Below are 24,189 nucleotides of genomic sequence, written 5' to 3'. Positions count from 1 at the left end.
CAATACTGAAAAAGTTTGGACTGTTTCCTCTATTTCTGCTCCTGTTGTGTTTGTAAATCCATTTCTCACTGCTGTGCTGTGGGTTATAGCAGTGGCACGAGCAGTTTATATAAAAATATTCAGTTTATACTAAATCTAAACATTTAAATGAATCATCCAGTGATTGCTTCACTGGTTATGGTTATTTTTTGTCCTGAGTAATTGCTTTCCACCCTTTGTTAGTTCAATTGAATCATTAAATATATTTTATATAATGATTTTTCTCTGTATTGGGCCAATATAGAAAATACTGTTGTCACTGCTTGTCAAATCATATAATTCACTTGTCACTATGTTGTCTGTGCCTATCAACTATGATGCCCTCTAGCCTTCCATATCTCTACGTTTGGCTCTCTTCACCTGTTTCTGGGCAGTCATCTGTGGCAGTAATTCACAGAATTTCTCTTGTTCTCTGTTGCTGGAAAGTGCACAGAGGCAAGAGGTCATTATGAAGAAGGGGCCATTCCAGTATTCAGAGAAACAATTAAAACCGTCTATAGACATTATAAGGCCTAAGGTTTTAACAATGGGGTTTTACTGGCACTAGGAATCCTGATATAGTCTGGCTCCATTGCTGTCTGTAGCACTCTCACTCACTAACGCTTTCTCTTGTATAATATAAAAAATCTCAGAGCAAGTTTGGTTCTGAAAAGACAAAAAGAAATGCATAAAAAGCATGACAGAAATGTGGGGAGAGTTAATGTAGTGATGAGCTTCAGTGGTTTGAGTGGTGTTTTCTTAACGCTGAGTTTATTTTATATTCACAAGATAGCTATGAAGGAGGGAAACAGTGTGGAGGGGGGCGGACATGACAGTCCTCTCATCACAGCATCCAACTGTCTTCACTATCCTACCAGGAAGTCTATTCCACATATTGACTCTTCATGAGAAGAACTTCGGACATCAATCCGAAATTTGCCTTTCACCAGTTTGAGCCAGTGTCCCCTATCCTCCTCCTCCGTGAGCAGTGGATAGGAAAGAGGTGAAGCTTGCTGCTTTTAGCCATGTTTGTGCCTTAGGCGCAGGTGGAAACCTCAGATATATAGATTGCAAATGAAAATCTCATTTGGCCAATGTTGACAGCCCTAGACCACCACTGGTTTGAAAACTATATAAGTATATATATAAAACATGCTGGGGTGATTTGCAACTGTTGCCTGCCCTGTTTATGCTGGAAAATAGGGCAGATGGCAGTTGAAAATGAAAATAAAAATCGCCCACCCATTGCCTGACGCGATTTTCCAGTGGGCCACAGAATGGGCAACCAGAGCTCCCACCAAATCAGGCAGGAGCCTTACTAAAATCTTTAAATCCGGGTCCTATGCTGGTTGTAAGACCCTGACGCCATTTTCTTGCACCAAGGGGTGGAGCGTGCGTGACTTCCAGCCAATCAGTGCCCCTTCCACCTACCCCCGACCTCGGGGGAGGACATCCAGCTTGGGTCTTGCCTCCATGGAGGAGTTGCTGGATTATTCCTCCTCCCCCAGTCAGCGTGCGCTCTTGGCACCTTGTTCAAAATATTCAGATGAGGCCCAACCATGAAAATAGTTCTGGCCCCTTCCTGGGGCCATCATGTGCCTGCCCCCCCCCCCCACCACTCACCACTCCAGTTGAAAATCGCCCCTGCTACATTTTTGTATGCTGCACACTGTACAGTGCTAAAATGAGATACCATCTCAGTGTCAAAATGGTGTTAGAAACATAGAACAATTTAGGGCACAGAAGGAGGAAATTCGGCCCATCGTGTCTGGTGCCGGTCGAAACAGAGCTACCCAGCCTAATCCCACTTTCCAGAACTTGGTCCGTAGCCTTGTAGTTTCAAGTGCATATCCAAGTACCTTTTAAATGTGATGAGAGTTTCTTCCTCTACCACTCTTTCAGGTACTGCGTTCCAGACCCCTACCACCCTCTGGGTGAAAACATTTTTCCTCAGCTCCCCTCTAATCCTTCTACCAATTACTTTAAATCTATGCCCCCTGGTTATTGACCCCTCTGCTAAGGGAAATAGGTCCTTCCTGTCTAATCTATCTAATCATAATTTTATACACCTCAATTAAATCACCCCTCAGCCTCCTCTGTTCCAAAAAAAACAACCCCAACCTATCCAATATATCCTCATAGCTAAAATTCTCCAGTCCTCGCAAATCTCCTCTGTACCCTCCCTAGTGCAGTCATATCTTTCCTATAATATGGTGACCAGAACTGTATGCATTACTCCAAGCTGTGGCTTAACTAGTGTTTTATACAGTTCTAGTATAACCTCCCTGCTCTTATATTCTATTCCTCGGCTAATAAAGGAAAGTATCCTGTATGCCTTCTTAACCACCTTATCTACCTGTCCTGCTACCTTCATGGATCTGTGGGCATGCACTCCAAGGTCCCTCAGTTCCTCTACACCTCTCAGTATCCTCCCATTTATTGTGTATTCCCTTGCCTTGTTTGACCTCTCCAAATGCATTACCTCCCACTTCTCTGGATTGAATTCCATTTGCTACTTTCTGCACCCCTGACCAGTCCATTGATATCTTCCTGCAGTCTACAACTTTCCTTCTCACAATCAACCACACATCCAATTTTTGTATCATCTGCAAACTTCTTAATCATGCCCCCTACATTTAAGTCTAAATCATTAATATATGTCACAAAAAGCAAGGGACCTAATACTGAGCCCTGCGGAACCCCACTGGAAACAGCCTTCCAGTCACAAAAACACCCGTCGACCATTACTCGTTGCTTCCTGCCACTGAGCCAATTTTGGATCCAACTCGCCATTTTCCCTTGGATCCCATGGGCTTTTACTTTTTTGACCAGTCTGCAATGTGGGACCATATCAAAACCCTTGCTAAAATCTACATAGACTGCATCAAATGCACTACCCTCATCGACCCTCCTTGTTACCTCCTCAAAAAATTGAATCAAGTTCGCCAGACAAGACCGCCCCTTATGCTGACTGTCCTTGATTAATCTGTGCCTTTCTAAGTGATAGTTTATCCTGTCCCTCAGAATTGATTCCAATAATTTGCCCATCACCGAGGTTAGACTGGCTAGCTGTAATTATTCGGTCTATCCTTCGCTCCCTTTTTAAACAAAGGCACGTTAGCAGTCCTCCAATCCCCCGGCACCATGCCTGTCACCAGGGAGGATTGGAAAATGATGGTCAGAGCCTTCGCTATTTCCTCCCTTGCTTCTTTTAACAGCCTGGGATACATTTCATCCAGGACTGGCGATTTATCTACTTTCAAAGATGCTAAACCCCTTAATACTTCCCCTCTCACTATGTTTATCCCATCCAATATTTCACACTCCTCCTCCTTAACTACAATCTCTGCATAGTCCCCCACTTTTGTGAAGACAGACGTAAAGTATTCATTAAGAACCATAACCACATCTTCTGCCTTCGCACATAGGTTACCTTTTTGGTCTTTAATAGGCCCTACTCTTTCCTTAGTTATCCTCTTGCTCTTTATGTATTTACAAAACATTTTTGTTAACAAAATGTTGAAGCTTTGCTCTTAATGATGACCTATTATCTTGGAGTGTTATTGTGTTGCAACACACTGTAGGCTGTGCGTTTTCCTATACACAGTAGTCAAATTGCAAGGTCAGTTGTGATAGAGCAATTGGGTAATTACTCTATTTGGATGTACAAATCTTGAAATGCCTCTTTGTCCATATTGTTACGTGTGTCTTGCAAATGCAGTGAAGCCTGTAGGAGTTCCGTGACTGATGCAGACTCTCAGCATTCTTAGGATTGGAATTTTCCAAATTTAATGTAGGACTATTTGTCTTGGTAGAAATGGGTGGTTAGCAAAAGTTCCACAATTTCTGTACAGACTACAGGTGTTATAACTGTGGCACCCTGAGATGATTAGACGGGTAACAGACGGTAGATTGATTAGTAAAAATGGGCAACGTTTTATTCATTGCTCATGTGAAAATGGACACACAATACTACATTGTTCTAATGCAGTAAAAATCTATTGACATGGAAAACACATTTGGGCCAAATCTTGCTTGAACCGAGCATGTCACGGTGTACGCCGTTAGTTAGACTTTTTCCTGCAACCTTTAGCTTGAAATTTTTTGCACCGTAACTTGCTGGAAGTGCAAGCTGGTAACGGCATGGTGAGGGCAACGGGGACCAACAATGTATCTCCTAAAGCAATGAGATTTAAGGATTGAGAAAGAAACACAGGAATGACCGAGAAGGAGGATGAATTAGATTGGGCGAATTACAGCCAAATCAGGTACAGAAAGAGAAATATAGAGAGGGAAAGAAAGATTGAATTAAGAGAGAGAGATAAAAAGAGACAAAGGAAAAGTAGGAAAAACATTTTAAAATTTTAAATTTGACATTTTAAAAATCTCTAAGAAGAATTTACTACATGCAGGAATGAGATTGAATAGTTTAAATTATTCCCTTTCTGGGCCAGAGAGGTTGATTGGCATCGTGTTAATAATTATCACATCGTTAAAAGGGCACTTACACTCTTAATCATCAGCCCTAACTTTTTGCAGCGAGTGTAATGGGCAATTAATGTGCAAATCCAGCAAGTTCTTAAAAATAACAGGGAGGCTAAGGGCAAGATGCCATCTCTGTGAAGCAAACAGCGGAGCAGCGTAAATCGACAAACAAGTTCTGGAGATTCGCAACTGATGGTGTATCTCTTAATCCCCTGAATTTGTTGGCTGATATGCGCATTAATAATGGCATGCATCGTTAACAGGCCGTCATTTTTCCAGCAAGATTTGGCCCATTACTATCGACACTGGATTAGTTTATTTTGTAAAATTTAAAGGAAAATTTCCCTTTTATAGAGTAAATTTACAGTTGTAGCACACGTCGTGTCAGCTCCCAAATTTAAGAATTGGTTCCTGTGTTGTAAGTCAGTAGATGGCTGTGTTTTATTTCCACTTTTGTCCACTCCGCTCTGGAAGCCCCTAGTTCCATAGGAGCCAGCATCCTTCAGTATCTCTCCTAAATAGCCATTCATCATGGGAGAGCCTAGTCTGAGTGCAAGCAGGTTGTTCAACTATTGAGGGTGATAACAGCTGAAGCTGATCTTGCCCTCACCTGACTTCCATTAGATAGCAATGAAAAGCAGGTATTCTGGCTGATTTCCCCCACCCCCAAACCGTTTCCCAGACTTTTCCTTTTCACCTTTGACCCATGCCCCTCTCCCCTTTTTTCCCAAAACCCAGGAACATTATGGCCAATTGAAGCATCTTTACTACTGCCAGGTGAGATCAGTTAACTTCTTACAGACCTGTGATCAAACCTGGGACTTTTCTGATCCATCTAACTCAATACCAGAACAATGTAATATTTCCTGTCCATTTTTAAAATGCAACACACACCCACGTTGACCATTTTAGTACTCACCGAGCCCGTGGAACAGCTTTGAAAATTGACTTGTTCAGTATCATAGTCTGTTATAGCACAGAATGAGGCCATTTGGCCCATCATGCCTGTGCTGGCTCTTTGAAAGAGCTATCCAATTAGTCCCACTCCCCTGCTCGTTTCCTATAGCCCTGTAATTTTTTTTCCCTTCCCTTTTGAAAGTTATTATTGAATCTGCTTCAGTCATTTTATTTACCTTCTGGTACTTCTTTATTTGTGTTTTTTTGATGTAATCTCTTTTCAAGGTACTGCTGTGGGCGTTGTTATCTACACGGGCAAAGAGATGCGTAGTGTTATGAATACCTCTCACCCAAAGAACAAGGTACAGTTCTTAGGCTAGCAAAAAATGAGCAATAAATCCCCCAATTCTCACTCCTTGTAAAGAGTAATGCTTTAAAAGAATATTGGGGAAAAAATCCTATGATTCTTAATTTTAGTGAAGTTGTACTTTATACACATTTTCGACTTCGCTAGCAAATAATGAACACAGGAAATCTTGCTCCATGTTTTGATTTCGAAATTCCAGCATTTAGAAACATTTTCACAGTATTTATGCAAAAGTTGCACAAATTCTATCTTGAAAGGGGTAACAATTCCAATATCTTTGCTCATCCTATAGGATGAGTAAGCACTTAAAGAAGGATTTATACGCTCAGATGTCTATTGTCTATTGATTTCAATGAAATTTTAAAATAAAATTCTGGCTGAAAGTATCAGGTTATGTCTGAGCTGTCCGTGATATTCCTATTCCAGAGAAGTCAGTGGACTGGATAGGTAAGAAATCCCATGAAAGACTTGCAGGTTCCAGCTGTTGGGTTTACTGTATTCCAAAAAGTAATTAAGCAATGCCTTGGGAGATGTACTATATTTTTTTTAAATTATAATTTAATATGCTGTGAACCAGGATAGTTGAAGATTTGTGTGTGTGTAAAATACCACCCCTAGCCTTTCACCTCTTGAACTTGGGTTCAAATTCAGCCCAGAATGATGGGATAAAAGTTTCCCGTGTCTGCTAGCTGTAAGGGTCCTTGGGGAAGTGAGTTTTGGGTAGCCCAAACCAGTTCCTCGTGGGGATAGGCCTAACTTCGCACAAATTGGTCAATTCATGCAGAGAGGACACAGGACATGAGAAATGGAAAGTATGTCACACTGGTGCTGTTCTGAGGTTGGGCCAAGGTGTATTGTGGGGGCAGAGTAAATGGAACTTTACTCTGCCTGGCCGTGCTATGCTTGACCTTGGAAGTTCTTGATTTGACAGAGTGCTTGTAACAGGCAGCATTCCATTCCTCAGTACTAATATCCTCCACCTTGATGAGCACATTTAAAAAAAAATCCAACAGAATACCTATCTATAACTAGCCTATTAAAGTTTGGAACTGATGGCTATAAATTACTTTGCAGTTCTAGGGTTGGCAAAATTGGTTTAAACTAGCTTTTAATATGATGGACCTGCCTGTGAATGGCACATGTCCACTTCTGATCCATGTGTTTAAATAGACATGGTTTCCTGTCATGCAAGCTAAAAAATACTGATGTTAAGCACCCACTTGACATTACTGCCATTTTTTGAGGATTTAAATAGCTTAATCTTCATTTGGAGAGGAGTGCTTACTAACTTTTGAACAAGGGCAGCACCCCACACTCTCACCACAAGGTGGCGGCAGGAGTAGCATCGAGTCTGGTATCCTGAGTGCAAATAGAACTAGGATAAGGATCACCATTCTCTACCAAGTGTAAACCCAGGCTCGCTGGCAGCTTTGCCTACATAGCTCTCATGACCTTGTCTCTTGATAGATTAGGTTCTTGGTCACAGGCAAGAGAGCTACCGCTCATCACAGATGAACATGTCGAATGCTATTTATTTATTTACATGTACCGTAACATTTTTTGCATACAGAAAATTCTTATTATGGAGAAAGTATCAAAGAACCTTAAGTTTATGGATATAAATGCAAAGAGATAGTTTTGTTAACTTTTTTCTTTTTCATAGATGGGGCTGTTCGACCTGGAGGTGAACTGTTTAATGAAGATCCTATTTGTTGCATTGGTGGTGTTGTCCCTTGTGATGATTTCCCTGCAACATTTCAGAGGTCGATGGTATCTCCACTTGTTTCGTTTCTTCCTTCTGTTTTCCCATATAGTTCCAATCAGGTAAATGCCCCAATTGAATTTGGTCTGTTTCTCTCTACCAAGATCAACCTTTTTTTTAAGTCTTTTCCTTCAAATCTCCTCATTTGGTCTTCCAGTGCCCTCTACCCTGTCAATTTATCTTCTAAATACCCCCAATTTGGTATCATCTGCAAATTTTGACACCATGGGGGTAATTTAAACCCGCCAAGGACAGGTGGGTTGGGGCAGGTGGGAAGGTAAAAAATGTAAAACCAGCCTCCAACCCGCTCAATTCCGGTTGTAATGGAGGCGAGTCGGGGGGGCGGGCAAACAACCCGCTCTCGAAAGGCGGGTTGGTCAGTAAACTCTTTTAAGAAGGCTGCTGGCCTCCATTTTAATAGCTTTTTTATTTTTAACTCCCGGGGGCTGGGATTCCGAGGCCTTCTGATTCACACCATGTAAGGAGGTGAGAAGGCCCAGATTAGCAGGTAAGTGCCTTTATTGCACTGCTTGTGGGCCTGGAGGAGCAGGAGTGTTTCCTCCAAACCCAACAAGCTTAGCTGCCGTGATCCCACACAGGCAACCGGCCGACTACCCCCCTCTGTCTCCGTCCCCCGACCCTCTTTTTTTCCCCCCCCCCCTCCTTATTGTCCGCCCCCGACCCAGATGTCAGACTTGCCTCCGATTCGCTCCCCGGCTGCTTTCCTATCCGACAGGCAGTCAGCCAGTCAATCTGGCTGGCTGTCGGGCGGGAAATCTGCTGAAAATAATTAAAAAGACGTCCTTAGTTCAAAATTGTAAGGACGTCTGGAAAACCTATACTTCCAGGTTTCTCGTCAGGAAATGCTCCACCCTCGCCCGCTGTCCTTGGCTGGGAGTGAAAATCCAGGCCCATATCTTCAATTTCTGAGTCAAAATCATTTATGCACATGGTGAACAACAATGGTCTCAGCACGGGTCCTTGTGGGACACCATTCCCACTACACAGAGTAGACGAGGGCAATGCAGTGGAAGTGGTATAAATGGACTTTCAGAAAGCCTTCAATATGGTGCCACATAAGCGACTCATGTCAAAGGTTAGGACATGTGAAGTCAGGGGCCAGGTAGTAGAATGCAGAGTGAGTGGATAAATAGCAAATTAGGTTCAGCATAGTTAAGTGTGAGGTTGTTCATTTTGGTAGGAGGAATGAGGAGACCACTTATTCCTTGGAAGGTAGGAAACTAAATGGGATAGAGGAGCAAAGAGATCTGGGAATGTAGATAAATAAATCACTAAACGTAGCAGCACAAGTTGATGAGGGCATAAAGAGTGCAGATAATGTATTGGGATTCATTTCTTGAGGAATAGAATACAAAAGCGGGGAGGTAATGTTACATTTATATAGAAACTTGGTCAGAGCACACTTCGAGCACTGTGTGCATTTCTGGTCTCTATACTACAAAAGGCAGGGGTGAATTTGCCATATAGGAAATCGGAAGATTTCCCAAGTGCACCTTTGAATGGTTCCATGACGCTACCTTCACACCCCTCCCTTTTTTTTCATGAGAATCCCACACCCTTTCAGATAACCCAGTCAACCCTGACAAAAGGTGATTGAAGCACTAAGTGCAGAAAAGATTTACAAGGATGTTACCAGAATTGAGAGGATGAAATTATCTGCAAAGATTGAGCAGACTTTGGAAAAGAAAAGGCTGTAAGAGGCAACCTGATTGAGGTCTTTAAAATTATGAAAGTGTTTGATAGGGTGGATGTAGGGAAACTGTTTCCACTTGTGGATAAGTCCAGAAAAAGGGAACATAAATATAAGATAGCCACTAACTGATCAAATGAAGAATATAGGAGGAATTTCTTTGCGCAGAGTGGTGAGAATGTGGAACTCACTTCCCCATGGAGTGGTTGAAGCAGATAGCACTGATGCATTTAAGGGAGGCTTGATACATACATGAGGGAGGAGGGAATCGTCGGATAAGAGGACAAGGTGGGATGCGGTAATTGGAGTATAAACACTGGCATAGACCAGTTGGGCTGAGTCGCCTATTTCTGTGCTGTAATTCTACATAGTCAAGCTGGAAATCTTATTCAAAGTCCGCAATGATAGCCGCAGAAGAGTTTGCTCTTCTGGGGTTGGTGGTTACAAAAAACATTGTTGAGGCAGCAAAATGTTCTGTTCTACAGCATTGCCAATCCTTATCTTGGTATACTCAAAAAAAAAAGAGAATTAAGAAAGGAAAACTAATTGATTTTGGACCTTCTGTATTTGTTTTTCTTTCTTTCAATCTTTTTCTGCTACTCTACTGAAGGAGTTGACTCTGGGCACGGTTCCCACCAGGAACTATTCTCTCTTTTCTCTTCCCCCCCCCACCCCCCCCCAAATACTTTGCCCACTGGTTCATTATTTATGTGTGTACCTTGTTGGTGAGTGTTGGCAATCTATTTTCCATGGAAAGCATCACAGATGAACCTGATCCTGTGCTCACCTGACAAGTGCATTTCTAGCAGGGGTCAGAGTACAATTCCTAGCTGATTTTATCCTCCCTAACCGAGAGGCTTTAATTGTAGCACCTGAAATCAGCTGTCTTAGCACAGACCATGGTATGAACCCAGGACCTTTGTATGGCTCAGCTATTAATTGGACACACTTGCTGAACTGTCATAGGAGCTCCGTGTTTGTTTTAAGAGTGAACCCTGAAATTTCCAGCACAGATGGGCATCATTCCTTGTACGGAGACTGATTCACTATTGACTCTGTTATGTCTGTCCTTGTTTGGGATGTAAATAGGGGAATCGAAGAAGGGTTAAGGCAGCATTTTTGTAAAGTTTCTTGCTTATTACTTGTTAATGGCTGGTTAGGACTTGCAGTTCTATGCTAACAAACTAATCTTGGCAAGGCAGCATCTTTGATTTTACATCTTAATATTTACAGATATTTCCATTTTATCTAAATACAACTATCAAAACATTTAGTAACATCTGAAAAACATTTGTATGTCTACTCATTTTTAGTTATCTCATTATTACTTTCACACACACACCTGCACATCCCAGCTGAGATCTCCAAATATTTGCCTCAGAAATATGGTTTGTTAAGATGCAAAGGCTTGCTGGTAGGATTTGTATAAAGAACAAAAACTATGGCTCTACTGATGGTTCATTGAGTTTATTCAGCTGAGCCATACAGACCAGGAAGGACCTAGATTCAGTCCCCTGGTCTGTGCTGAGTTAACTGATCAATGCAAGGGTGAAATTCGAGGTGCTGTTACCGGCCTTAGCGAAACCGGGTTGAGGGGGGGAAAAAACTTGGCCAGGATTTCTGCTGCTTGTCAGCTTTCGATTCCTGTTGAAAGTTTCCATGTCTGGATATCAGGTGAAGGCATGATTAAGCATGGGTTGTAATGCCCCATGGAGTTGAATAGTCATCTGACACCATAACAAGGCTCATAGGTGAATAAATGCCTATATGGGTGAGGTGCCAGGAGATGCCTGGCACCGGTAGAACTGTGTCTCAGCAAAATGCTCGTGCCTTTGAGGAGCAGAGGGGAGAAAATTGGTGACAAAAAGAAAAGAATAAATATAATGCTCCCCTACAGATCCCTAGTACATTTGCATTTTGTAATGACATCAGTTCTACCTGATCTAATCCGATCTGTTCATTATAAATTGGAAACCACGCCAAATATTGTTCTACCACTTCTGTATTGAGGCTCCTTTAATACTTTACAGTTTGATAGAGAATTATTAGCTGTCACTGGGACTGATAGAGATGTGTAATAATAAAGCTAATTGTTCCTGATGTCGGTAAGCCAATGATATGTGAACTGTATATGGGAATACTGTATTCAAAACTTTTTGTTCGTTGATGATTGCCACCATGACTGAAGTACCGTAATAAAGTTCACCTGAAGTTACCACCGGACTCGGAACCTTTTTTATGAGGTCTTACACAATTGTAGCCAAAAAATAATCGGTCAAATCCGAATTCAATTATCTGAAGAAATCTTCAGTGCACTCAGTCAGTACTTAGTTGTTTACATGGGCAAATGTGTTGAGGTCTGTTTTCTACTTTTCTTTCCTCATTTATGTTTATTTTTTCTGACCCACACAGTATACGTGTCAATCTGGACATGGGAAAGATGGTCTACAGCTTGATGATTCGGAGAGACTCTAAAATTCCTGGCACAGTGGTACGGGCCAGCACCATTCCAGAGCAGCTTGGAAGAATTTCCTATGTGCTAACAGACAAGACAGGTAATGGTTATGTGTTGGCATTCAGTGTGGATGCACCTCTGAGAGCACCTTCAAGGTTGTCAAGGCCATGGAGAGGGTGCAGAAGAGGCTCACTAAGATAATGCAAAGGATAAGACGGCTATAGTTACGAGAAGAAACTCAAAAAGTGGGCCTCTTCATTAGAACAAAGGTGATTATGAAAAGATCTGCGAATGTTCAAAATTATGAGGGGCTTTGGTAAGATAAACTTGGAAAATCTTTCATTTCCATTGGTCCGTGAGTCAGCAACTAGAAGGCATAAAGTTAAGATCACTACCAACAGAATAAAGGGCGATTAGAAGATTTTTTTTTACAAAGTTGTTAAGATATGGAATGCTATACTAGAAACAGTAGGGGAAGCAGAATCCAAAATAGCTTTTAAAAGGGAAGTGGATGAATATTTGAAAAAGAAAAATTTTAAAGGATATGGAGAAAGCTCAGGGGAATGGGATTAAGTAGATAGCTCTTTCAGAATGCCAGCACAGGCATGATAGGCCAAATGCCTCCTCCTGTGCTGTAAAATTGTATGACTGTGATTCATTCTGAGCATTCGTGTTGTAACTCTCAGCACCCTGTGCCACCCTAGCAACTTTCTAATAATATGCTGTCTGTCTCTGAAGAAGTATAAAGGGTTTTGAATAAAATCTGAGACAAAATAAACACAGATGACCGCGTAATCCCCTAAGGAAGTGGTACGTTTAGTAAAGTTTTTCTGTTGCGGTTCTTTAAATCACTCTGTTACCTTCTTCCTTCAGGCACCTTTTTAGTTTGTGAGCACTGGACCAAAATATTATTGCAAGCTTGAATTTTGTTATTTTAAAGATGCAGAATTTCTCTTTTTGTTCCTGGACTCTTTAAAGCCTTCCATGGACAACTAATGAAGTTTGCCACAAATTCATAAATGAATAGATCGCTGTTTTTAATGTTATGAATTTTGATCTTTGGAAAACCAGGGTGAATGAGAAAGGGATTATGGAGCTCTGTGCTTTCCTTCTTTGAGAAAAATGGTCTCTGGTCAGTTCTTGTGTTGAGGAAAAAATCTGCTTCTTCCCAATTCTTCTGCTGGCAACTAAGGAGAGGACAAATACACTAAATGATAAAGATTGAACAGGAGTGGATGCACAGAGCGATTTAGGGATTCAGATGTGCTAATCTTTAAAAGTAGGAGGATAAGTTGATGAAGCAATAAAAAGAAAAGCACAGATAGGCTGCAAGGTTTTATAAATGGGGGCAGAGAGAACAAAAACAAAGATGTAATGCTAAACCTGGACAAATCATTGATTAGGTCCAAGTTAGAATATTTTGTTCAGTTTTGGTTGCCTTGCATTAGGAAGAATGTTAAGACCATGGAGAGGGTGCAGAAGAGGTTCACTAAGATGAAACCACGGATGGGACTCTGTGAAATAACTATTATGTTGTCTTGGGATGCTGAAAGGTTGTGAGAGAGAGTTAATTCCCCAATACCACCTTCATGTAAAGCAGTCAAGTAGTTTGCTGATAGAACCTCTCTTAGGTGCCCCCAAGAAGATGTGACCTCGGCGACCTACTTGATCCTGTGATGAGCTTCCGACCATATATCCGCTCCTTCACCAAGACCGCCTACTCCCACCTCCATAACGTCGGCTGCCCCTGCCTCAGCTCCTCTGCTGCTGAAACCCTCATCCATGCCTTTGTTACCTCTAGACTTGACTATTCCAATGCTCTCCTGGTTGATCTCCCGTCTTCCACCCTCCATAAACTTGAGCTCATTCAAAACTCTGCTGCCCGTATCCTAAATCACACCAAATCCCATTCACCCATCACCCCTGTGCTCGCTGACCTACACTGGCTCCCGGTCCAGCAATGCCTCGATTTTAAAATTCTCATCCTTTTCAAATCCCCCCATGGCCTCGCCCCTCCCTATCTCTGTGACCTCCTCCAGCCTTGCAACCCTCCGAGATTTCTGCGCTCCTCCAATTCTTGCCTCTTGTGCATCCCTGATTTTAATCGCACCACCATTGGTGGCCATGCCTTCGGCTGCTTAGGCCCTAAGCTCTGGAATTCCCTCCCAAAACCTCTCCACCTCTCTACCACTCTCTCCTTTTGAAGCTTCTTAAAACCTACCTCTTTGACCAAGTTAAAGGTGCTATTTAAATGCAAATTGTTGTGTTGTTGTACTGATCCCAAGCCACCTGGATCTTAAATGCATTTGGCATGTGGATAATTTCCTGGAGAGTGGGCCCTTCATGGTTTTCTATACCTGACCTCTATTCACAAGCCTTTTGATCAGGTTAGAAATGTGGTTTTATGAAAATTCCATTTGTGGAAAGGCTGTGCAAAACCACAATTAGGTAGATTATTCTGAATAGGGGCTTGATGCTTGCTGTGGCTCCATCTCTCTTAGGCCTTAACAGTGGTTTAATTTGTCTGTGAAACATGGAGTGTTGCCTCCAACAAATTGGTGGTAAAGCTTGACCCTGGTCTGGCAAGAGGGAGGACTGTGGGAGGGGAATTAGAAGAAGAGTTTTTTTTTAAATCTGTTTATTGTAGATGTTACACTGCAAACATAAGTACAATAAGCTAAAATATGTTAGCATGGTTTTAATATTGTATTTGGTTTGTCAAATGTTTCTATGACTATTAGAAGTTATCAGTTTGCAGGTTGGAAGTCAGATAATTTCTAAAGACTGGAATATAGCTCCTCTAGTGGCCCAGTTGGTAAATGCACCATCTCTTCTTCAAATCCCATTCCATGCTAAGCTGGATAATCTTAGCTGGGGCAGTAAGTTGGGTGCTACAATTGCTTTCTGCATCCTTGAACTACAATGAAGTCAACGGAAATAAAAATGGGGAGAGATGTAAAATGGGCTGCCAATTTGCTTTCACCCATTTTACATTATCACACAAAGTCAATATTATCCTCCTCGTGTCTGGGGTTAGGTCAAATTGGTTTGCCCTCCAATGGACAAATAATCTGCAAACACTTAGTGCCTAGGTTCACACATGAACTCAGTTGGGCGAGTTACTAGAGAATTGCTGCCACTGTGTCATTTTCGAGAGGAGGAGAGACAATATGGGGAAAAAAATGTGATCTAAGACTTGAAATGTATGGTACCCCACTATGGCAGTATTATACAATGGGACAATCTGAAATGCACTTCCATAAATTTCAAAATCTCATAACTTTAACTTGGCCTTTCTTCCCTACGTCACAGGAACTCTTACAAAAAATGAGATGCAGTTCAGGCGTCTTCATTTGGGTACAGTATCCTATGGGATGGATTCTATGGATGAAGTGGAGAGCCATGTTTTTAGTGCATATACACAGGTAAGAGTGTGGGAAGTGAGAAGCTGCTAGTGATGCTGTTTGCTGCTCAGACTAATAATTTACTGATGGCCTCAGATCACCATTACTGAGGAAAGGAGCGATGAAACTCTAGAAGCCTTTCTGTGATTTATAAACTCCAAGACGTTAGTATGGGTCTGGCAAATATTTTCTAATTTGTTCTGTGGAATGGGACCTATTGATTATTATGATGCCTCATTTCTTAATCCACTTATCAAAATTTAATCCATTTATTCAGGTTTCAACATCCCAAGTAATTTATTCATTTATAGTTATTTAAGTCTATTTTACAACCTGAGAGGGACTGCACTGTGTTGTAGCATGCCAACAAAATGATTTTTGTTTGAAGCTATCTTGATTCCTCATGAAAGTGTCTTTATCTGCTCTCCTGTATAGTGATCAGCTGTGCCATAGAGAGCAGGAAGTCCCATGTTAGTCCTTGGTCTAGGCTGAATTGGCCAGGATAGCAGATGTGCTCCTGCATTAAGAAACGGTTCCAGGTCGTGATTGCTGGCCTGTTATAAATGTGCGTGTGTGGATGTCAGCAGCAAGGATGTGATTGGACTCTGCTGTGATGTATGCCCATTTGACTAGCCTGCTGACATAATAGAAGAGAAGGGGAGGGGAATTTATTGGCAAGGAAAATAAAAATGAGTAATATCTTGCTTGTGAAGTAGCCTTCAGCCCTTACACCCTGTGTATTACCTTCTCTCCCGTTACCATTCTCAGATTGGTTCTACTCCATTTATTGTGCATTTGCCCAACCATCCCTTTATCCCTTTCAGTAATGCCAACTCTTTTTAATTTCTTGCATTTCCTGTACAATATTTTTTAACCCCCAGCTGAAAGGGTCTGTGTTTTTGCAAGGTCAGTTGTTTGTCAATGAACCCGTTCTGATGTCTTTATCCAATTAAAGAGAAACTCCGGTAACTTAATCTGATTGTCACTCACTAATATTACACCTGCCATTACAGAAAGTGAAAAATAGAATCTAATTCAAAATAGGATGTGTCCCCAGAGTTAAATTACCCACTGACGCTCACTGTCTACACTCACATTTGAACAATGGCCAGTTAGGCTAAATAACAGAGGCCAGCTGGTGCTCCTGAACTGTGCCCTCCTATCCTAGCTAGGATATGGCTTTAGGGATGCTTGTCATCCAGTATTGCCTCACCCAAGTGGCCATTATTCATGAGCTGAGCCTTATTGATGAGTGTTGGCTGTTTATTTGGCTGCAGTGGCATCACAGCCAGCCAAATCATGCCTTATATCCACAAATGCACACTTCTATCTGGGATTGCTGGCTACCAGCTAAGCACGGTAGCTATGGCTGATTTTCTCCCCTCTAACCTGGGGCACTGAGGCCATTTGTAGTAGCTGAGATCACCTAACTTAGTATAGACTGGGGATCACACCTGAGATCTTTTTGGTTCATAGAGCTCAGCTATTTATTAGGTAAGCTTGCTGAGCCATTGTAAGAACCTCAGTTAGCCCCTTAGTGCCACTATTGCATGTTACTATGTAACTAACTTGAGGTCCTTATTCTTGCTTCTTATGGTGGTTAAAACAATTATTTCAAATGTTGTGATTTTGAGGCTTATTATTCCATTGGTGGCACATAAAATGGGAATGTAGAAAATGTCTACATAATGATCATGTAGTGATAAACCTATTATACCATATTATATTAACAACAAAACAGTCCAATTTCTCTGAACAGTTATGGGCAGCTGAGGATTTTCATCCTTGTAACTGATTAACTGAACAGTAAATTTCCCACTTCATTCACATAAAGCACTCCTTAGCTGCATATTCTGCTGTGAGCTGTTGGAAATTGCAGTGACATCCTCAAAAGGGACAGTATAGCTGCCATTGAGCTTGCAACAGAAACATAAACTATCAGTTCCACTGCCAGGTTAACCTAATCTGGGGTATTAAGCTACCATGGAATAAAATAAGCTTGATTTGTTTTATTCAGTGCTGTTGGCACAAGCACTTTTGAATTTTCAAGCTCTCTTGATACTGATGATATGTAGTTAATGGTCAGGAGTTAGGAGAATTTCCAAAGCCTTCAATCTCTAGTTTCTTCGCAAAGGAGGGTTGTTTGAAACGTCTTTTATCTGCAGGGGTTTGGGTAATACAGTCAAGGCTGCGGTTATTGTCCGCCACTAGATTCTCTAAGAGCATCATAGTGGGTCATTTCAGAGGAAATTTAGTTAACCATGCAGTGTAGGACTAGATTCATGTGTAGGCCAGACCAGGTAGGGATGGCAGATTCCCTTCTCCTGAATGACATTAGTAAACTAATTGGGTTTAACAATAATCCAGCAGCTTTCATCATTTTTATGGTGTTAACCCACAAATTATCAGATTTATTTAATTCACTTTTGGAATTTGTCATGGGTGGAGTTGAAACTCACAAGCTGTGGGTTGCTAGGCTATACTCCGGTACCCATGCCACACTTAATGATTTTACTTTTGTTTGTCGGTACTACTTTCCTTGTCTGATCTGAGTTAAGTTCTGTACCTTCTGATGATACAAGTCTGGGTGGTGAAGAGGAGTGGTCTTATTCTATTAATATTTATGTCAAGGTGCAGCAAACAACCATTAATAAAAGTTGAGATTTTTAGCTCACTATTACAAGATGATGGCTATCTTAATTTCCATTAATTAATGTTTTCCTGTAATTGGAATGCAATACATATTACTCTAAAGGAGAATAGTTACCATAAAATGTAGGTTATGGTTGTGCTAGTGTATAGGTTATGCTTGTGAATTTTGCAGATGCCTAACAAAATTGGAGTTATAGAGATGTGTAAGACCCAGTCACAAGTTGGCAAACCATATACCTGATGTTATATTTATATAAAAAAAATTAAAAGTAACTTGAAAAATCAGCCAAAAGGTTTAGTCACTCACAAGCCATGTTTAAAAAATTGCATTTGTCCACCACTAAACTTTCTTAACGTGTGTTTTCATTATATTGGGCTATTAAGCTGCAACTACCTTTCCACTCCCAATTCCATGAATTCCCTGCATGTTGGCAGTTTAGTTTATGTTATCTAGAAGGCACTTTTTATATTTGGTGTTTCAGTAGTTTAGGTCACAGGAGACCAATGTCATTTTGTGTGGTTACAATTCAGCAATTGAGATAAGGGACCAGGTTTTAGTTATGTAAATTCAGGGAGCCAGTGCACGGACCTGAGTCACCCACAATCCAAACTAACAGTGCCAAATGTAAACGTGCCTTGCATATATATTTGATTTTGGTCAGTTTAATAATGATTACTGTACCTGGGGACAAATTGCATTATTCAGGGCAGCCTAACATTGTTTTCAAGATAACTGATGCTTTTCCTGGTTTCAAATTGCAGATCTCTTCCCTTTGCTTGTGATATTCTCTGCCCCTCTCAATTAAGATGTATACAAACCATAAAATAAACTGGGATTCTCTTGTTTTCTAGCCACCACCTGCTTCACAAGATAAACCCCCCTCGGCACCTCCTAAAATACGTAAAACTGTCAGCGTCCGTGTTCACGAAGCAGTGAAAGCGATCGCACTGTGCCATAACGTTACACCCGTCTATGAGTCTCACGGGCCTGACTCAACTGACCGAGCTGAAGCTGAGCAAAACTATGAAGATGCATGTCGAATTTACCAAGCAGCCAGTCCTGATGAGGTAAGTTCCTTCTTGTCATTCCAATAGTATAACTTCCTTCTCCAGCAATTGTCCCCTGGTATAGGGATATGGGCCAAAGGCGGGTATATGGAGTTAGATCACAGATCAGCCATGATCTTATCAAATGGCGGAGCAGGCACGAGGGGCTGAATGGCCTACTCCTGTTCCTGTAAGGCCAAATTCTCATTCTTCTGAGCTGGTATCTGGGTTTACCTTTCATTATTCAATTTTCTTTTTTTGGTTGGTTGTTTGTTTAATAATTTCCTCTGCTGCTTTCACATGTTGAGCTTGTTGGTTCAGTAACTGTATTCTTTATGAATTTCTGTTGCCAAGTGTTATAAAGTGGAAGTCCAGGAGAGTCAACATGGTTTTATGAAGGGGAAATCAGGTCTGACAAATTCATTAGAGCTCTTTGAGGAAGTAACGGGCAGGATGGATAAAGGGGAACCAATGGATGCAGTATATTTGGATTTCCAAAAGGCATTTGATAAGGTGCCACATAAAAGATTACGGCACCAGATAAGAGCTCGTGGTGTTGGGGGTAATATACTGGCATGGATAGAAGATTGGCTAACTAACAGAAAACAGAGTCGGGATAAAAGGGCCATTTTCAAAATGGCAATCTGTAACTAGTGGGGTGCCGCAGGGCTCAGTGTTGGGGCCTCAACTATTTACAATATATATCAATGATTTGGATGAAGGAACAGAGTGTCTTATGGCCAAATTTGTTGGTGATACAAAGATAGGTGGAAAAGCAAGTTGTGATGAGGACACAAAGGGCTCGATTTTCGCACCCGCAATCGGGTGCGTTCGTGGCGGGTGGGCGGCGAAAATCAGGGACTCCCGGGCAGGTCGGGAGCCCGGCTCCAACCCGTCCCATTTCCGGGTTCCCCAGTGACGCGCTCACATGCGCGCGCAGCCCCTGCCTGTGGGACTCCCGCCGGCAATTAAAGCCGGTGGGGTGCCACTTAAAGTACTGAAACAGGTAATTCAGGTTGTTTACAGCCCTGATTGACCTGTTATTTTAGCAGGGATGGGATTTTGCAACTGACTGAGACTGTTTCCCGTACTGGGGTAAACACTCCCAGTTCAAATGGACGTGTTGCAGCCATCAGCCTGTGGCAGCTGCAATGGTCCATTTGACAGGTGGGGGTGGGGAGGGGAGGGGAGGGGGGGACCCTCACTCATTGCAGGAGGCCACTCTGTCACTTTGGACAAAGTTTGGCCTCCACCACCCTCCTCCTAACAACAAAATTCACCAACTTGCACACTTACCCCGGTGTCCAGACACATTTACCTACCTTGCGGACCCCCTCAGATGTACATCTTCCGGATGGGGGCCGCCGTAGCTTCAGTCATGACCTCCTCGGAGGGCGAACAGCCAGCCACGCCGTCCACGCCGTCCACCTCTGACACGTGGAGCTCCACAACACAGTGCTGTGACACATCCACCTGCACAGCAGGAGGGAGGGCAACCGCAGAGAGAGATGCATCGCAGAGGGCACTACCCTCGCCACAGGGTCCACAGATCAAGGCTCAGCTTCCTGGACCTCTCTGAGCAGCAGTGCACACGGAGGCTCAGAGTCACTCGACATGTAGTCGTGGACATCTGCAGCCTCCTTCATGCCGAGCTGCTCCCGGCTGGCTCGAGCACCATCTTCTTACCTGTCGCTGTCAGTCACCACTGCCCTCAACAACTTCTCCTCCGCATCCTTCCAGGGTGCCACCGGGGACATCGCCGACGTCTCTCAGTCGTCTGCACAAAAGAGCCCTGCAAATACACCTACACCCACTCTGCAGTGACACAATGGGTGGCATCAGTTGTGGGTCCTCATAGTGATCCTCAGGAAAGGGCATTATTGTACAAACCAGACAAGATTCGCAAAGATGTGGCAGTAGTGGTGTCAATATAATATGTAATGTGAGTTGATCAGAAATTAAATACAAGTAAAAACCATGACAAACCCTCAAACACCCTTGTGCATCCCCTTCATGCTCACGACACGTTTGCCTTATGCTTCCTATTGCACATATGTGATGCATGCCCTGTGGCTGCAGCACAGGTCGTGGCAGGTTGAGTGAGGCTGACTGTGAAAGAGATGCATGAGAGGGTGAGTATGAGATAGAGCCATGAGATTGTATGAGGATTGGGTTGAGTGGTAGTGGTGGGATGAGTGCAGGTAAGATGAGGATGAGGTTTGAGTGGGTGTGATGTAAAAGAGTAGTGTTGGCAGTGCAGAAGGAGATGTGGGGTGGGGGCAGTGATGTGGCAGACGGAATGTAGGGGAATGAGCAAGTGTACTCACTTTGGCTGACCTGCTTAGGTCATTGCAGCGCCTCCTGCACTGTAAGCAGGTGGGCGATATGTTGGTGGTGCAGGTGACCTCCTCTGCCACCTCGAGCCAGGCCTTGGTGACAGAGGCAGGCCGCTTTCTCCCGCCTGCCGGGGCGGGGGAAGATCTCTGTTCTCCTCACTCCATCCAATAAGAGCTGGAGTGAGGCATCATTATCTTGGGAGTAGCCTTCCCCCTGGGTTGCTCCATGCTGTAATTTTTCCTATTTCTTGCAGCATCAGTCAGTGGAGGACTGCCCCTTTAAATAGGGCTCCTCCAGCTGACAGACCTTACTGCGCATGCGCAGTCCGCCCGCCGCGCAGCTTAGCAGCGGGGAACCTTGAAGAACGGGTAAATGGATCCAATCAGCCTGTGATTGTGTGCGGAGCAGACTGATTTCTACCCCCCGCCGCCATGATAATATCGGGCCCAAAGTGTCTGCAAAGGAATAGTGACAGGTTAAGCGAAGGGGCAAAAATTTGGCAGATGGAATATAATGTGGGAAAATTTGAAGTCTTCCACTTTGGGAGGAAAAATAACAAAGCAAAATATTATTTGAATGGAGAAATACTACAAAATGCTGTGGTACAGAGGCATCGGGGTGTCCTCGTACATGAAACACAAAAAGTCAACATACAGGTGCAGCAGGTAATCCGGAAGGCAAATGGAATATTGGCCTTTATTTCTAGGGGAATGGAGTTTCAAAGCAAGGAAGTCATGCTACAACTGTACAGGGTGCTGGTGAGACCACACCTGGAGTACTGCGTACAGTTCAGGTGCCCTTATTTAAGGAAGGACATACTTGCATTGGAGGCAGTTCAGAGAAGGTTCACTAGGTTGATTCCGGGTATGGAAGGGTTGTCTTATGAGGAAAGATTGAACAGGTTGGGTCTATACTCATTGGAGTTTAGAAGAATGAGAGGAGATCTTATTGAAACATACAAGATTCTGAGGGGACTCGATAGGGTAGATGCTGAGAGGATGTTACTCCTCATGGGGGAATCTAAAACAAGGGGGCATAGTCTCAGAATAAGGGGTTGCCCGTTTAAGACGGAAATGAGGAGGAATTTCTTCTCCCAGAGGGTCGTGAATCTTTGGAGTTCTTTACCCCAAAAAGCTGTGGAGGCTGAGTCATTGAATACATTCAAGGCTGAGTTCGACAAATTTTTGATCAGCAAGGGAGTCAAAGGATATGGGGAAAAGGCGGGAAAGTGGAGTTGAGGTAAAAAATCAGATCAGCCATGATCTCATTAAATAGCGGAGCAGGCTTGAGGGGCCGAATGGCCTACTCCTGCTCCTATCTCTTATGGTCTTATGGTAACTCTACAGACTGGGAGAACAATAATTTTGTTGGAACCCTTGTCCCTCTCTGGGACTCACTTCAGCACATTCCTTTCTCTTTAGTCAGGAGGGCACTGACACTCTGAAGCTGGCTGTTTCAAGGTATGTGAGAGTAGCCTAAGCTGATACTGCTTTTTCCTCTCCCAAATTTGTACTAAATTGTAGGTTTCACTGATGCTGCAAGAATGACTGTTGTGATAAATGAGGGAAAAAATTGCATTGGTGCTGTAGGAAGTTGGGATTACGGCATGCTTTATGGACAATGTAGCAGGAGGTGTATCTGACTAGGGTACTGCATGATCCAATACTGGGTGCAGAAATTTTAAATTTGTTTCCTTCCCCAGAACAGATATCTGATGAGCACAAAGTAAATGCCAAAGCTGGGATGGTCCAGTTTCAGGCAGATATTGCAGATTGTGTGGTGAACTCGTGATTCGTACCTAAGCATTGATTTGCCAGTTAGCCATTCTGATTGCTTTGCCAGATGATAGCTTTGAGCTCTGGTCACTTATTGTAACTCCAGAGGCATTTTGTTCAAACCAAAGTATCGATTTGTGTTGAAAAGATTTAAATATCAGAATGTAATCCACGCACATACACATTTTAAATAAGAACTCTCTTCTCCAAAGCCAGGGGTGATTTCTGATTCGGTTTAAATAACATATCTGCCTGTTACTGTGCTTGTTGACACTTCCATCCGGTTTGTAATTAAATGCACTTTATATGTGGCCATATTGGTTAAAGAATACATGCAGTGCAAATGTCATTTTTAATGAAAGGACTCAAAAATTGATTACAGTTCTGTTTTTAACCTATTTAGAACCATTATATACAATTATTTATTTTCCATCAGCTAGATTGAAATTTTGAATGTTGAGAATAGATCAGCCTTTGTGACCTCTTCTGTCACCAACAAAACACAGACTATACAGATCCTATTTAATGGCTATTTACAGCCAGCAGGACTAAAACTCAGCTCATTGCACATATCGCTAATACCATAAAAGAGAGAAGTGATAGACAGTAATGGGCTGTATAGTTTAAGTGTCTAACGGCGACCTTGTTTTTAATAAGTAAGTTTCAGAGAAGAGTTTTGAAGCAACTGAGACGCATAAAAAAATTGTTTTGAAACATTCTGCGGCCAATGTCGCAGATAGAATCTAGCCCAAAAATTTGCCAAGGCCTTTTTTCAGGCGCTTAACCGATGGCGCGCATCCATTGTGTGCCAGAGGCTAGACAGAAATTGGGCCTCAGACCTCACTAATAATCCTTGTGAGTAGCCGGCGCCTCCAGAGGCTGCTTGCCCTTGTGGCCGGATTAAATATGGGCCATTTGCCTCGCCGGCAGTAGCACTCGAGTAGCACCTCGCGGGAGAGGAAGAGAACGGGAGGGGAATGATCGAGGGCCTGCAGCAGCCCACAGTAATGCTGTGGAGCTGAGAGGAACACTGCTACTCCCCCCTCAGCCTTGACAGTGAATTTGGCAGGCTATTTGATGGTAGAGGGCATTAAAGTTTGTTGGAATCATGGCCTCACCTGATGTGTACAATTATGTATAGCCAGCAGTGGTTGTTGGATGATGACGAGGATTGAGAATCCATGTTGACTTTCCCCGTTCCAAACGTGGGACACTGAAGCCAATTGTACTGCCACTTCCTTATTTCCAACTGAGATGAAAGTGCTTTTATATTGCGCCA

The 24,189-nt window shown here is 42.7% G+C and overlaps 1 protein-coding gene across 1 annotated transcript in view; it reads left to right on the top strand.

Moving 5' to 3' along the window:
- The window catches only part of LOC137335296 (probable phospholipid-transporting ATPase IIA), a 128,272-nt gene that overhangs the window by 42,791 nt on the left and 61,292 nt on the right, over positions 1–24,189 (top strand). The window contains exons 10-14 of the mRNA XM_068000601.1: positions 5,686–5,762; positions 7,431–7,591; positions 11,653–11,795; positions 15,008–15,120; positions 18,604–18,819. Coding sequence (XP_067856702.1) covers positions 5,686–5,762; positions 7,431–7,591; positions 11,653–11,795; positions 15,008–15,120; positions 18,604–18,819 — 710 coding nt within the window. The remainder of the gene's footprint in view (positions 1–5,685; positions 5,763–7,430; positions 7,592–11,652; positions 11,796–15,007; positions 15,121–18,603; positions 18,820–24,189) is intronic.

Source organism: Heptranchias perlo, chromosome 19 (genome assembly GCF_035084215.1).
Source record: "Heptranchias perlo isolate sHepPer1 chromosome 19, sHepPer1.hap1, whole genome shotgun sequence".
Lineage (NCBI taxonomy): Eukaryota > Metazoa > Chordata > Chondrichthyes > Hexanchiformes > Hexanchidae > Heptranchias > Heptranchias perlo.
This window is presented reverse-complemented; position numbering and strand designations above follow the sequence as displayed.